The sequence below is a fragment of the Hemitrygon akajei genome, chromosome 6 (assembly GCF_048418815.1).
Source record: "Hemitrygon akajei chromosome 6, sHemAka1.3, whole genome shotgun sequence".
NCBI lineage: Eukaryota > Metazoa > Chordata > Chondrichthyes > Myliobatiformes > Dasyatidae > Hemitrygon > Hemitrygon akajei.
Window position 1 is genome coordinate 150,229,471 of NC_133129.1, and position 14,133 is coordinate 150,243,603.

General features: G+C 40.7%; 1 protein-coding gene and 1 non-coding gene across 2 annotated transcripts; both read left to right on the forward strand.

Annotated features, from left to right (window-relative positions):
• Positions 1-1,135: 1,135 nt before the first annotated feature.
• Positions 1,136-13,601, forward strand: rpl27a (ribosomal protein L27a). The gene is made up of 5 exons (XM_073049542.1): positions 1,136-1,187; positions 2,637-2,700; positions 3,333-3,408; positions 7,487-7,661; positions 13,431-13,601. Exons 1-5 carry the CDS (start codon positions 1,185-1,187, stop codon positions 13,557-13,559), a joined length of 447 nt encoding a protein of 148 aa, XP_072905643.1. The 5' UTR covers positions 1,136-1,184; the 3' UTR covers positions 13,560-13,601.
• On the forward strand, positions 8,734-8,865 carry LOC140729882 (small nucleolar RNA SNORA3/SNORA45 family). The gene has a single exon (XR_012099425.1). It is a non-coding gene; the product is annotated as a small nucleolar RNA SNORA3/SNORA45 family (small nucleolar RNA).
• Positions 13,602-14,133: the final 532 nt, after the last annotated feature.

A 14,133-nucleotide genomic window follows, 5' to 3' on the forward strand; every position in this document is an offset into this window, starting at 1 on the left:
CCCCTTCAGAGGTGGGCTCCAAGTCCAGAACAATCCAAAAGATCTCTCACTTAGCTGTAACAATGTTATGAATCTTCATGCATTGTGTAATCAGTGAAACATTAAAGGCACATATTGACGTAAAATACGAGGAAATCTGCAGATGCTGGAAATTCAAACAACAACACACACAAAATGCTGGTGGAACACAGCAGGCCAGGCAGCATCTATAGGGAGAAGCGCTGTCGATGTTTCGGGCCGAGACCCTTCGTCAGGACTAACTGAAAGGAAAGGTAGTAAGAGATTTGAAACTTTCGCGAAAGTGTTACATTGTAGAAGTAGACATTGTGTATAGCTTGCTGGCCCTTGTCAGTTAGGGCATTGACTTTAGGAAGAGGTTAATTATCTTGCAGTTAAATCAATCCTTGGTGAGACTACACTTGGAATATTGTGTACAATTATGACCACCCTGTAATAGGAAAGAAATCATCAAATGGGAGAGGGCAGATTTATGAGAACACTGCCTGGTCTGAGGGCCCGAGTTATAGGGAGAGTTCGTTCATGCTGGATCTTTACTCCTTGGAGCGTATTAGTGACCTCATATAAATTCCTAAAATCATGAGGGGTATGGATAAGTGAATGTCAGAATTTTTCCCCCAGGTTTGGTGGGCTAAAACTAAAGGGCACAGATATAAGAGAGGCGCGATTAGAAGAGACCGGAGAGGTAATTTCTTGATGGGTAGTGGGTGCTGGGAATGAGCTGCCAGAGGAAGTGGTCGAGGTGCGTACAATTGCAACATTTAAAAGGCATTTTGATGGTACACGGAAGCGAAAGGATCGGGACTAATTAACATGTCGTGGCTGGCAGAGACCTTTGGGACCGACGGACCTTTTTCCATGATGTATTATTCTATGACTCATCCTATCAAGCAGAACCACTCACATCTATCAACATCTCCATGTGCCAGACAGAATATTAAAACTCTTGTGTCCTCTAAAGGGCTTATTTGCATTAAATTACATTTTAAACTGCAAGCACTGTCTAATCTCGTTCAGTTTGTAGCCACAACGATCCCCCACCAAATAGCTCCGCCCCGCAGACTGAATAATTAAGACAACATAGCGCAGGCGCTCTCCAACTCTGCCAAATCTCGAATAAATCCGCGAGACTTCCATTCTCGTTCCTCTTTACGTCACAAGCCAAGATGGTAGGTACAGCTAGTTAGTTGGCACCGATCTAAGTGCCTTGAATCCGACGGCATCGGTCGCTCAGCGCCATTCTATTAGGACATAGCCTATAGTAATTCTTATGGCGTCTTCTGTGGACAGCATGGGTGGTTATTTCAGTCAAGGGTTATGTATAATGTGGTGAAAATTAGCTTCGCCGCCGTGTACTCGCGGCCTAGTCCTCAGAAGCGCGGGGTTTTGGTTCCATTCGTAGGCAGAGCATTGACCTTCTCTCCCCGCGGCAGAACTCAGTGGTGCCTCGATGCTGTAGGTTCCTGCATTGTTCTCCTGGCGAACTGTAAACCTCATTCATCCAACAGAATCTTGCTCTAGTAGGAAGTTTCCCTCCTGTTTGTACAAAGATGGGCAGGTCTGCAAACTATTGCAGTGGTTCACCTTCTGACTGATTCTCGAGCACATTCAAACTCAATTTTTATTAGAGCTTCGTGCTTGAACATAATGTCGTTTAATTAACTAAATGCCTGGAGTCTAAAAGGAGCAATAAGCAATCGTATTTGTTAGAACTTTCAATATCTGGTCGTGGATGATTGGAATAGAGTTCTAAATCGAATAATTGTTTCTGGGATATTCGGAGTTTTTGCCATAAAGTTTCCTTGGGAAGGATCAGTCGGATATGTGTTTAAAACAATGAGAAATAGAAACAAGAGTTGGCTACTGTAATTATTACTTTGGGGTCAGTAAAGTAGCTACTGGGCCCATCGTGCCTTCCTGTAAGGTGGCTGATGTTTTTGATGTCCACCTAGTTTGTTAACTTGGAGACTGGAAGTGAAGTGGAAATGCAGCTGAGTGCTGTTAGAAGGGTGTAAGGATTGTTTATTTTAATATGCAGATAGCGTTTTGAGTTCTCTTCATATTAACTGAATTCCAATTGTAATTGAGGTTTGTTTTAAGTTGGCTTTCTGTTCATTGTGATGCATGAATATAGATGGTAATGAGAAAATGCTGATATCAATTTTGTTTCTTGATCACTGAGAATGGTAATCTAGTGTGAAGAGGAAAATATCAACAGCCAGAAGGTCATTCATTTGTGTCTCAGATCATTGTAATGTTGGTCAAGTAACTTAGTAGTGGTGTACTGTGGTTTGGTGAATGCAGATTTGAGTTTATTTAATAATGGTTAACATTGAAACATGCAGTGAAATGCATTTTTTTGCCCAAGGATGTACTGGGGGGTGTTCACAAGTGCACCACACATTCCATTATCCATGTAGAATCTTAGTGTTTCTGCAGGGTGTTTTGCTTGGAATCAAAGTCTAGTTGGATAACTTCATACTTTTCACCTCTGTTAAAATGCACATTGCTAATATGAGTGGTGAATTCAATTTGCATCAGTAGTGGTATTATCTAGCAAGTGTATGATATTTCATATTTTTGATTGTTAATGACTTAAATATTTTAAATTCTTTCAGCCAACTCGGTTTAGGAAAACCAGGAAGCTGCGAGGGCACGTTAGCCATGGTCATGGCCGTATTGGTGAGTCAAAAATTCCAGTCTTTTTTGTGTTTATGCATATATAGTGTATGTATGTATATCAGGGCAGCTGCTTGGAGCAAACAGTTTTGAAATAGTGTCAGTTGTGTGTGTTTTGTGCTTTAAAAGGCAGAGATAGTTGACAAGAAGTAAGTAGTAAGACAGTTCAGAGCTGGCTTGCTCATTGAAGTTTCAAAATTTAGCAACGGCCAAGAGTGAAAATGAAATTAGGAACTACAAAGAATTTGGGAGATAGTGACAATCATCTTGAATATTACAATGATAATGAAGACTTGGAGGATGCAATTGTCAAAGCATTGAAGGCAGTCCATTATCTGCATGAGATATCTGCTTTTTTAATTTAGTCGATCAAAAGAACACAGTAATGCACACTGGATGAATTCCTCTAACTATTAGAAGCTAATGCATTGCTTTATAGTAGTGTTACAAGTTCTGTACTTAAATAATATAATTTGTTACTCAATTAAGTGGTAGTTAGTCTTGTATCTAACGATTTCAAAGAAACTTCAGCTAACTTGGGCCAAAATGTACTAGTGCAGATTGTGTCCCAATTAATCAGAATCTACTGTATGAGTTGTAAATAATGGGTGTTTAATTATATTTTGTCATTTAAGGCAAACACAGGAAGCATCCTGGAGGCCGAGGCAATGCTGGTGGAATGCATCACCACAGAATCAACTTTGATAAATAGTATGTATTGTACAATTAAGTGTTTTGATCAATGAAGTGGGAATATTGTAGTATGTGGTATTGATAGGATTATTGATAGCAAGAGTAAAGACGTGTTAAAGAAACATGCTGTCTCAAAATGAAATGTACTGTTTCAAAAGCTGGTTGCCTTAACTATTAAAAATCAGTTAGTTTTTCAGTAGTATGGAATTGGACATTTTAGCTATGTTTATTCTTTTCACTGCCCTTTCAAGTTGTTTGACATTCAAAATTTACAAAGATTTGAATTGGATCCTGGGGTTCCTGGTTGTTCTGATCGCCTACAGTACTTAATGATGGACTGTTAATTTTATTAATTGGATTCTGTTCAACATTGGTAATCTTTTGATTGAACTGCATCTCGACAGTAAGAACAAAACTACATAGGAAAAATTTTTACACACAGATCCTGCAGATGCTGGAAATGTAGAGCAATCTGCAAAATTGCTGAACAAGCTCAGCGTGTCAGAGCATCTACAAAAAGGAATAAACAGTTGATATTTGGGGCCGAGACCCCTCTAAACTGAACCAGAAAGGGAAATGAACCCTGGATCAGGTTCTGGCTTCTTCCTTTCCAGAACTGATGAAGGATTTTAACCTGAAATGTCGACCATTACTCCCTTCAATATGTGTTTGAAGGACACCTAAATTGTTTAATACAATGTGCTATGCAAATGGTAGCTTTAATTTGTCACTTACCGTTGGTTACCTGAAACTAAATTGGAGCCTGCCTTCTCCCTACAGCTTATCTGAAGTAAACTGTGCCACCCTGGGAAACTGCACTGTCCTTCTCACCTGAACTTGCCTATTACCTGTTAGCTTGTGCTCTTCTCTGCTTACATTTTAATTCTGGCTTCTGTCTTAGTCCTGATAGTTTGGGCCTGAAGTATCAACTGCTGATTTCCCCTTCTTATAGATATCTGCAGAGTTCATTCAGAATTCTGTGTTGCTCAAGATTTCCAGCACCTGCAGAATCTTTGTGTCCCCTCAATGCATACCTTTAAGTCCTTAAAAGCTGACTATTTTGTTGTCTCTTTTCCCCCTACCTGTTTTGGCATTCTTGTAAATTGGTTTTGGAATTCAACATGTCTAATAACTTGGAATCAAAATTGATTTATTTTTCCTAATTAATATATGCTACTCTTGTGAGACTGCTATTAAAGGTTAGTAATGAATGTTGGATTTGCTTTTCAGTAATGTATTGCAGATTCGCAGAGTTGCATTTGGGTTTGGTTGAGATCTTCTACAGCATAATTTTTTCCTTCCCATTTCACTGAATAGAAAATTTCAAGTTGATATGACTTAATTTCTGTTGTGCTCCTGAAATGTGTTAACATGTACAGCCCGAAGGTAAAATGGTTTGCCTAGGGCAGAGATTTCAAACCCTTAATTGAATCTGGGCTTTTGTGCCTATCCATGTTCCAGATTTGATACAGTAAGTTTAGTGGTAATCTTACTATAATGTAAATTTGGACAGGTAGTTAGTGACCTGAGTCATGGATACATGAATTGTGATATTGCAGGAATGGGGCTGAGGGGTGGCAGCTTGTCAGGGTAGTGATACAGGTGTGATAGAAGTGGAGGTAAGAGTAGAGGGTGATGCATTGTTGAATCACAGCAGTATTTCAAGAGGATATCTTGGATATGTGCAGTGAGGTCTTGTGGTTATAACTTTACCCTCCCTTTTTATTTTAACATTGAAATTGTACTGCAAGACCCAAATAGCCAGCAGAAGTTATGGGAGCATGTAGGTAGGAATATACAAGCTATAGGAATAATGAATTTGCAATAGATAACTTTTTAATGTTGACTGGGATTAGGAATTGAAAGGGACAGGAAAGTTTACTGAAGCAATATGTAGATGGCTTTACTGGAGAAGGGACAACACCTTGACCCCAGTGAGGCTGAACACATTGGGACGTGGCAAATAATCTAATTTCAGGGTAGTCTTGGGGAGAGATAGAACTTGTCCTCTATTGAAGTCCTAATTTTGATGGTACCAGACAAGAAATGTGAAAAATTGGTTGGAAGAGGCCTCTCGTAGTTAGAGACCCCTTCCAGAAGGAAGAGTTTGGGCAAATATGTACCTGTTGCAGTGAGGGTGAGGTGGAGAAGATTAGTGGAAAACTGGTCAACTAGAAATACTGAGGGTCTGGTCAGGAAAGGGGAAGTATGCCGAGTATATGTTTTTTTAACTTTAAGTCAGTTAACATTATAAGACAATAATGAATTTAAGGCCATGAGATGCTCCTGGCAGATGAGATAAATTCCTGAAAGCTCAATCTGGCAATCTGTGAGTGAATATCTAAATTGATCTATTTGTCATGAAGGATATAGAAGCTATTGTTTGGGAGGTGAAGGGTCAGAAACGGTGATGTGCTGGAGCACATCAACTTTACAAAGGAGGGGACATTAGATGTCCTAAAACAAAAGTCTGGATAGTGACAGCTGAATGTATCCTTGGTTGTTTTTGTGAAGTAAAGGATGAGATTACCAGTTCTCTGGCAGTTCTGTAACTTCATTAGTTGAGGTATGGGGAGACTGGGTGATACTAATTTTGCACTTTAAGGAAGGTGGGTAGGAATAATCAGTCAGCCTTGCTTCAATGCTGGAGAAGTTTTTTGGAATGCAAGAAGCTTACATTTGGAAAGATAAAGACAGAATTGGGGGTCATCAGCATGTCGGGAGGGGGGGGGGTCTCTGAAATTCGATTTTTTTTTATTTTGGAGGTGGTAGGCCTTTGAGGATCCACAAGACAGGGACAGGCTGATCTGGAAGGTCAGAAGCAGGATTCATTTTAAGTTAATTTTTTGAAGATGAAATGTATAATGGAGGAGCCATTGTGTGTTATCGGAGTGTTCTTCAAGATTAAATGGGAATTAGGCAAGGAAATGGCAGTTGAAATTGAATACAAATGTATTTTGGTAAATTAAGCCAGGACAGTGTGTGGTGAGCAACAGGGCCCTGGGGAGTAACAGAATGATGGAAGTGCTAATGTCGGTAGGCAGGGTATGTAAAAAGGCCATGAAGCTTGCTTTAATTGATGCATTGAGAATAAAACTTAGGAAATTGTTACTTGATCAAGACTGGGTTCTGTATACACAAGAATGATGAGATTAAGACTGGGAGATGCAGAAAAAATTCTCAATACATTAACTGATTATTATAAATCTGGGCAGGCTGGGACTAGAGCAGATGGGGCTCACAGGTAATGTGAAGTACACAAAGTAGAGGTGTCCAGCCAAGGGCTCGATACAGATGAATGGCTTTAAAGGAAATCTAAGGGGCAAATCTTTCACAAAGTAGATGATAGCTACCAGAGGAGGTGGTGTTGACAAAAATAAATGCCTTTTAAGATGGTGAATGAGCTAAGTTTAGGAATGCATGCAAGTGGGATTAGTATAAGTGGACACAATGGTTGGCCTAGAGCTGGTGGCCCATGGACCTGTTCAACTACTACATATTGAAATATTTAACCACACCTATAACATGGTTAAAGAATGGTGGGGTCTATATTTTCAGTTTCAAATGTTTATGCAGGCTTGTAACTAATATTTCCAAAAGTAATGGTACCAGTGTAATCCCTCCCACTGCAGGAACATTGGGGCTGACTAATTGTACAGTAGTTGGCTTTTATTTCGCCCCTTTGTTTGCCATCACCCTTCCTTGGATGCACCTCGTTCCCAATCTTGGATCCAAATATCTTTCTGCCCTCCAACCCTACTGTTGGTGCAAAGATTTTTAGTTGAAGTCCCATTGATCTGAATTCATTGTTTGAGATGAACAGAAACTAAAGCTTTTCAATAGATGCAAATAATAAAGCAAAATTGGTTGTCCTAGAGTTTGATTTGAGACAAATTGAGTTGTCCCTATGAAATGGGAATGAAGAAATAATTCCTTTCTTTATGGTTTTAATGATTGTTATATTTGTAAATGAACATGGTGGGGATAGGGAGAAGTACACTGAATTTTCTTGAAGTACTAGTTGCACCAAAACAATTTGTATAAGTTTTGTTTATTTAATGCTCTAAGTTTGATTTTCATCGACCATATTTTCCAGTCACCCCGGTTACTTTGGGAAAGTTGGTATGAGACATTACCATTTAAAGAAAAACCAGTTATTCTGTCCTACCATAAATCTGGATAAGTTGTGGACACTGGTCAGTGAACAAACCAGATTAAACTATGCTAAGAAGCCGGAAGGACCAGCCCCTGTCATTGATGTTGTACATGCAGTAAGTAGTACACATTTTTTCCTAATTTTGGGGGAACTTGTAAGTGATGGGTCAGAAATGAATTACCTTGTACAATGCATGAAGTCATCAGCACCCTTGTTGCCAGTGGGTAGTAGTTGGGCTTCTTGAATTAGTGAATAGGTGATCTGAAGTTTAATGCTCCGTATGTGCTCCTTCATTCTCCCCTCCTGGACTCTTAATACATTTGCTGATGTAATGTTATCAGTAACACCAATTTAAATATTATGTATGACTTTGTTTTCTTCTGACATTCCATTTATCTGGCACTTGTTTTTGACCCCCCCCCCCCCCATCCTTTTGTCAATGCTTGCAAACACATTTCCCTATTCCATTTGTATTCCTTTTGCTGATCTTTTTGCCCTTTTGTGATTTCAGTCCTGAATTTTGTAATCTGTGTCTCATGAATTAGTTTTTTCAGAAAAGAATCACATTGTGGCATGGTGCTAGAGCAGTTAATATACCTGGTTCATAGCTCCAGTGACTACTGTGTAGCATTTGCACATCCTCCCACCACAAAGGTGTGCTTCTGTTAGTTTGTTAGTGCAAAATTACTCACCCGAGCTAAGTAGAAAAACGAATGGGGGGTGTAGCTGTTAGACACTTTAGAGTAATTTGCAGAGATAATGAAATAAGGGAACTGGTGCAATTACTTTGGGCTGCCGATGACAGTGGTGGAGGCAGATATTTTGGGGGTCTTTTAAGAAACTCATGGATAGGTACCTGGAGCTTAGAAAAATAGTGCTATGGGTAACCCTCGGTAATTCCTAAGGAGATGTTCAGTACAGCTTTGTGGGCCGAAGGGCCTGTATTGTGCTGTAGGTTTTTTTTGTGTTTCTAATTAGCGATGCACAAATGTGTTCACTTGTGACTTGGGCTAATTGCTTTTATCATACACATGTATACTTTGCAATAGATTATGACGTCCATATTTGGTATAATTTAATAGGTCTGCACAGTTTCTAGCTCATGTGGCTCTGCAGTTGGAGGAAAGCCGCAGTGACGTGTATAGAGGCATCTGGTGCAGGGCTTTCAGCGGACAATTGTTCTACAATTCGAGGCTAGAGTCACATCCTTACACTTCCCGTTGTCTTGATGTGCTAGAGTTCTCGAAGAGTAATTACTGATACTATTCACTGGCTGTAGCTCCCTGATAGTGCAGTCAGTCACCAAATTAGTGACATGATTAACTGTGCGACATGTACTACTATTGATCTATTTGTTGTGTCCTAGTTGTGCTTAGAAACATAGAAAGCCTATAGCACAATACAAGCCCTTCGGCCCACAAAGCTGTGCTGAACATGTCCTTAACCTTAGAAATTACCTACGGTTACCCATAGCCCTCTATTTTTCTGAGCTCCATAAATGTTCATAAATCCTGCCTCAGGATCTTCTCCATCAATTTACCAACCACTGAAGTAAGTCTCGTTGGTCTACAAGTTCCTGGCTATCTCTACTCCCTTTCTTGAATAAGGGAACAACATCCGCAATCCTCGAACTTCTCCCATCCCCATTGATGATGCAAAGATCATTGCCAGAGGCTCAGCAATCTCCTCCCTCACCTCCCACATTAGCCTGGGGTACATTGCATCTGGTCCCGGTAAATTATCCAACTTGATGCTTTCCAAAAGCTCCAGCACATCCTCTCCCTTAATATCTATGTGCTCAAGCTTTTCAGTCTGCTGTAAGTTATCCCTACAGTAGCTAAGATCCTTTTCTGTAATGAATACTGAAACAAAGTATTCATTAAGTATCCAGCTATCTTCTCTGGTTCCATACACACTTTTGCACTGTCACACTTGATTGGTCCTATTCTCTCACCTCTTATCCTCTTGTTCTTCACATACTTGAAGAATGCCTTGGGGTTTTCCTTAATCCTGTCCACCAAAGCCTTCTCATGGCCCCTTCTGGCTCTCCTAATTTTTCTTGAGCTAGCCCTATCATCTTCAAGATCTCTATCATGGCCTAGTTTTTTTGAACCTTTCGTAAGCTCTTGACTAGATTTACAACAGCCTTTGTACACCATGGTTCCTATACCCTACCATCCTTTCCCTGTCTCATTGGAATGTATCTAATAAGCAAAACCCCACGCAAATATCCCCTGAACATTTGCCACATTTCTGTTGTACATTTCCCTGAGAACATCTGTTCCCAATTTATGCTTTCAAGTTCCTGCCTGATATCTTCATATTTCCCCTTACTCCAATTAAACACTTTCTTGACTTGTCTGTTCCTATCCCTCTCCAATACTATGGTAAAGGAGATAGCACTGTGATCACTATCTCCAAAATGTTCTCCCATTGAGAGATCTGACACCTGACCAGGTTCATTTCCCAATACCAGATCAAGTACAGCCTCTCTTGTAAGCTTATCTACATAATTGTCAAGAAACCCTCCTGAACACACCTAACAAACTCTATCCCATCTGAACCCCTCGCTCTTGGGACATGCCCATTGATATTTGGGAAACTAAAATCTCCCATCACAACAACCCTGTTGTTGCTACACCTTTCCAGAATCTGTCTCCCTATCTGCTCCTCGATGTCCTTGTTACTATTGGGTGGTCTATATAGAAAAAAAACAACCAGTAGAGTTTCTAACTTCCATCCACAGAGACTTGGTAGACAATCCCTCCAACTTGCTCCTTTTCTGCAGCCATGACACTATCTCTGATCAGCAGTGCCACACCCCCACCTCTTTTGCCTCCCTCTGTCCTTTCTGAAACATCTAAAGCCTGGCACTCAAAATAACCATTCCTGCTCCTGAGCCATCCAAGTCTCTCATGGCCACAACATCATAGCTCCATGTACTGATCCATGCTGTAAGCTCATCCAGTTTGTTCATGATGCTTCTTACATTAAAATAGACACATTTCAAGCCATTGGTCTGAACATGACCCTTCTCTATCACCTGCCTATCCTCCCTCTCGCACTGTCTCCAAGCTTCCTCTATTTGTGAGCTAACTGCCTTTTCCTCTGTCTCTTTAGTTTGGTTCCCACCCCTGAGCAATCCTAGTTTAAACTCTCCCCAATAGTCTTAGCAAACCTCCCTGCCAGGACATTGGTCCCCCTGGGATTCAAGTGCAACCTGTCCTTTTTGTATAGGTCACTCCTGCCCCAAAAGAGGTCCCAATGTTCCAGAAATCTGAATTCCTGCCCTCTGCTCCAATCCCTCATCCTCTCTCTAGCTATCCATCCCGTAGGATGATGGTTTCTTTCAGTCAGTTAGTGGGGTTTGATATGTGCATCCTGGAGTGGCTGTACAGGCCGATCCTTGACAGGCACTGCTTGCCACATACCTGGCAGGTGAGGCATGGAGGGGCAGCAGGGGCAGAAGCTCTATTGTGGTGCTTCCTATGCCTTTCCTCTGTTGCCTCTACGAGCTTGTTCTCAGCAGCGTCCACACCTTTCCCAATGGCGTCCCTGCGCTGTGAGTGATCTTGAGCCAGATCCTCCCATGTTGATGGAGCAATGTCAGCTTTCTTGAGGCTCCTGTGCAGAAGAACATTCTTGTTCCGTAGTTGCTGGCCTCCTCGTTTTATCCACTTTTATCCTCCACTGTATTTCTATATTCACTGTCATGTGGCACAGGCAGTAATCCTGAGATGGACTAGTGGTCCTGTTTCTCAACTTCCTTCCTAACTTCCTGTAATCTGCTTTCAGGACCTCCCCCCTTTTCCTGCCTATGTTGTTGGTACCAATATGTACCACAACCTCTCTGTTCTCCTTCCCACTTCAGGATATCTTGAACGCGTTCAGAAACATCCCAGTCCCTGGCATCTGGGAGGCAAACCCTGCTTCTTCCTATGTCCACAGAATCACCTGTCTGACTCCCTAACTATAGAGTCCTCTATCACTGCTGCCATCCTCTTCCTTTTCCTACCCTTCTGTGCTAGAGGCATGGCCGCTGTTGGTTCCCCTACGTAGGCTGTTCTCACACTCCCTAAACAGTACTCAAGCAGGAGTACTTATTCTCAAGGGGTACAGCCACAGGGGTGCTCTTGCCCTTCCCTCTCCTGACTGTTACCCACATATCTCTCCTGAGGCCCCGGTATGACTACCTGTCTATAGCTCTTCTATCATCTCACTTTTCCTGACCAGATGAAGGTCATTGAGCTGCATCTCCAGTTCCCTAACACAGTCCCTAAGAAGCTGCAGCTTGACGCACCTGGCAAAGATGCTGGGAGTCTCCTGGACTACATCTGACACTGAGCACAGAAGGGCAACCTACCTCACCTCAACCCATTATCGCTGAAGCCCTGTTGAGCCCAAGCCTTCCTACTGTCTCCCTCTGCTCCGTCGCCTCACTCCTCCAACACCCACTCTATAGCGCTGTCTCTTTTTAAACTCCTCTTACCAAGGATAAGACTCTTCAAGAAACCTGTTTTTTTTTAATTGACCGATGATATGGCCAGAAAACAGATTTTTATTAGACTATAATTTGGATTTGAGCTTTAGATTTGTATGCCATTGCTTTTGATTGCCACTCGTTGATTTGGTCTGTGCAGTGGCATTTCAATGCAAGCTTCTGTGTGACCCTCAGTGATAGATGGGTACGTGTAATTGTTACATTTTATCTGTTCCAATGTCCCCAATTCATCTGTCAGTGCAATCAGGTTGTCAGTTTAAATTGACAATCTGTTTCGGTAAAACTATTGGTGAAATGCATACAAGTAACCTTAAATGCCTTTTGTCATTGGTATCAGATAAGAATTTCCATTTTTAACCATTTTAGTAAAAGTTGCTAGTGTATGCTTTGGACAGCAGTGTTCCTGAGATCTCATCACATGGGAAATTAAGTTTGTAGTCTGTGGGGAGATCTGGAGGTATATTGAGAGGTGCAGATAGGGTAGACAAGGAGTATGTTTCCCAGGGTACAATGTTCAATAAACAGAGGGCATGCATTGTAGGTGAGAGGCAGAGGGTTCAAAGGGGGTGTGAGAGGCAAGTGTTTTTTTTACTCAAGTGTTGGATTCCTGGAATGCACTGCCTGGTATGATGGTAAAGGCAAATAAATTGGAGGCTTTTAAGAGATGTTTAGATAAGGTGCATGGATGTAAGGAAGTTGGATGGATATGGGCAATGTGTAGGTAGGAGAGATTAGTGTCAGGATGATTTTGATTTGCTTTTAGCTGGTACCCTGTTTCTGTACTGTATTGTTTTGTATTCTAAATCACTAAACATTTGAGTAGCATTTGCTATAAAAAGGTGTTAGCACATTGCCCAGTCACAATCAAAAGGTTAACAGAATGAATGACCTCTGTGGTATTCATTAAAGCTATCCTGTTCTCCTTTGGCCAGTTTCCATTCTTACATTATTTTTAATGTAATTCCATTCTCAGTTTTAATTGTGATCAATTGTGTATATTCATGTGCAAAATAAGAAATGGCATCTTAAATAGCCATTACCATCTGGTACTGTCCTGTTTTACAGAAGTTGATTTTAGATTCTGGCCTGCTTTATTAACCTTTGAGGGGTTCTTTGGATGATTTTAGTTGTTAGATCTATTTATTTTGTATCAAAACAACTTTTTGTAATACAGTAATTATAAATTAACCTTGAGTGCTGTGAGGAGCAAATGGGAAAAAAAATATAAGCACACTTAACTCTTTTTAACATAGAACTACATGTTTTTGTTTTAGATACATTCTTTGACCTGATTTTTAAATCAGAGGTACTACGTTAATAGTTTAAGTTGGGACGAAATTGTTTCATTTTTTTTTTAAAAATGATCTTGTTCTTGTTTTTCAGGGTTACTATAAAGTTTTGGGCAAAGGAAGACTTCCAAAACAGCCGGTCATTGTCAAGGCTAAGTTCTTCAGCAGGAAAGCTGAAGAGAAAATCAAAGAAGTTGGAGGAGCTTGTGTATTAATGGCATAAACTTCAACTGGATGCAAGAATTAAAGAAACTGTCACTTTTAATTGTGGTCTCTACTCTTAATTTTCCTTGTGCAGTGGGAGAGCTTATTTCTTCCTCTTGTGACCAAACTTGAGGCAATAAGTGGGCTTCCATGTGGCCTCTGTCTCAAATACTAAGTTAATAACAAGCACATTTATTTTCTATAAAGAATGTATTATAAAGAATTATCTTGGGCTGGATAAATTAAAGCATTAAAGTGTTGCCAAGCTTACTGGAATTAGATTTGAATGGAGATTAGCATTGGACTTGATTATTCAATTTTGTCCCTTGATTTTAGTTGACCTCCCTCTAATATAATATTGCTTTAAAACATTTCAATACACAAAGTGCTGCACCTCCCCTTGCCCCTCCTCCCTCAATACCATTCAAAGCCCCAAAGAGTTCTTCTAGGTGAAGCAACACTTTGCCTGTGAGTCTGTTGGGTTCCTATATTGGTTCAGTGCTCCCAGTGTAGTCTCATGTATGTTGGTGAGACCTGGTGTAGATTGGTGCTCGGTAAAGTGGTCTCCCAGTGCTACGTATGCCAAAAAAAAT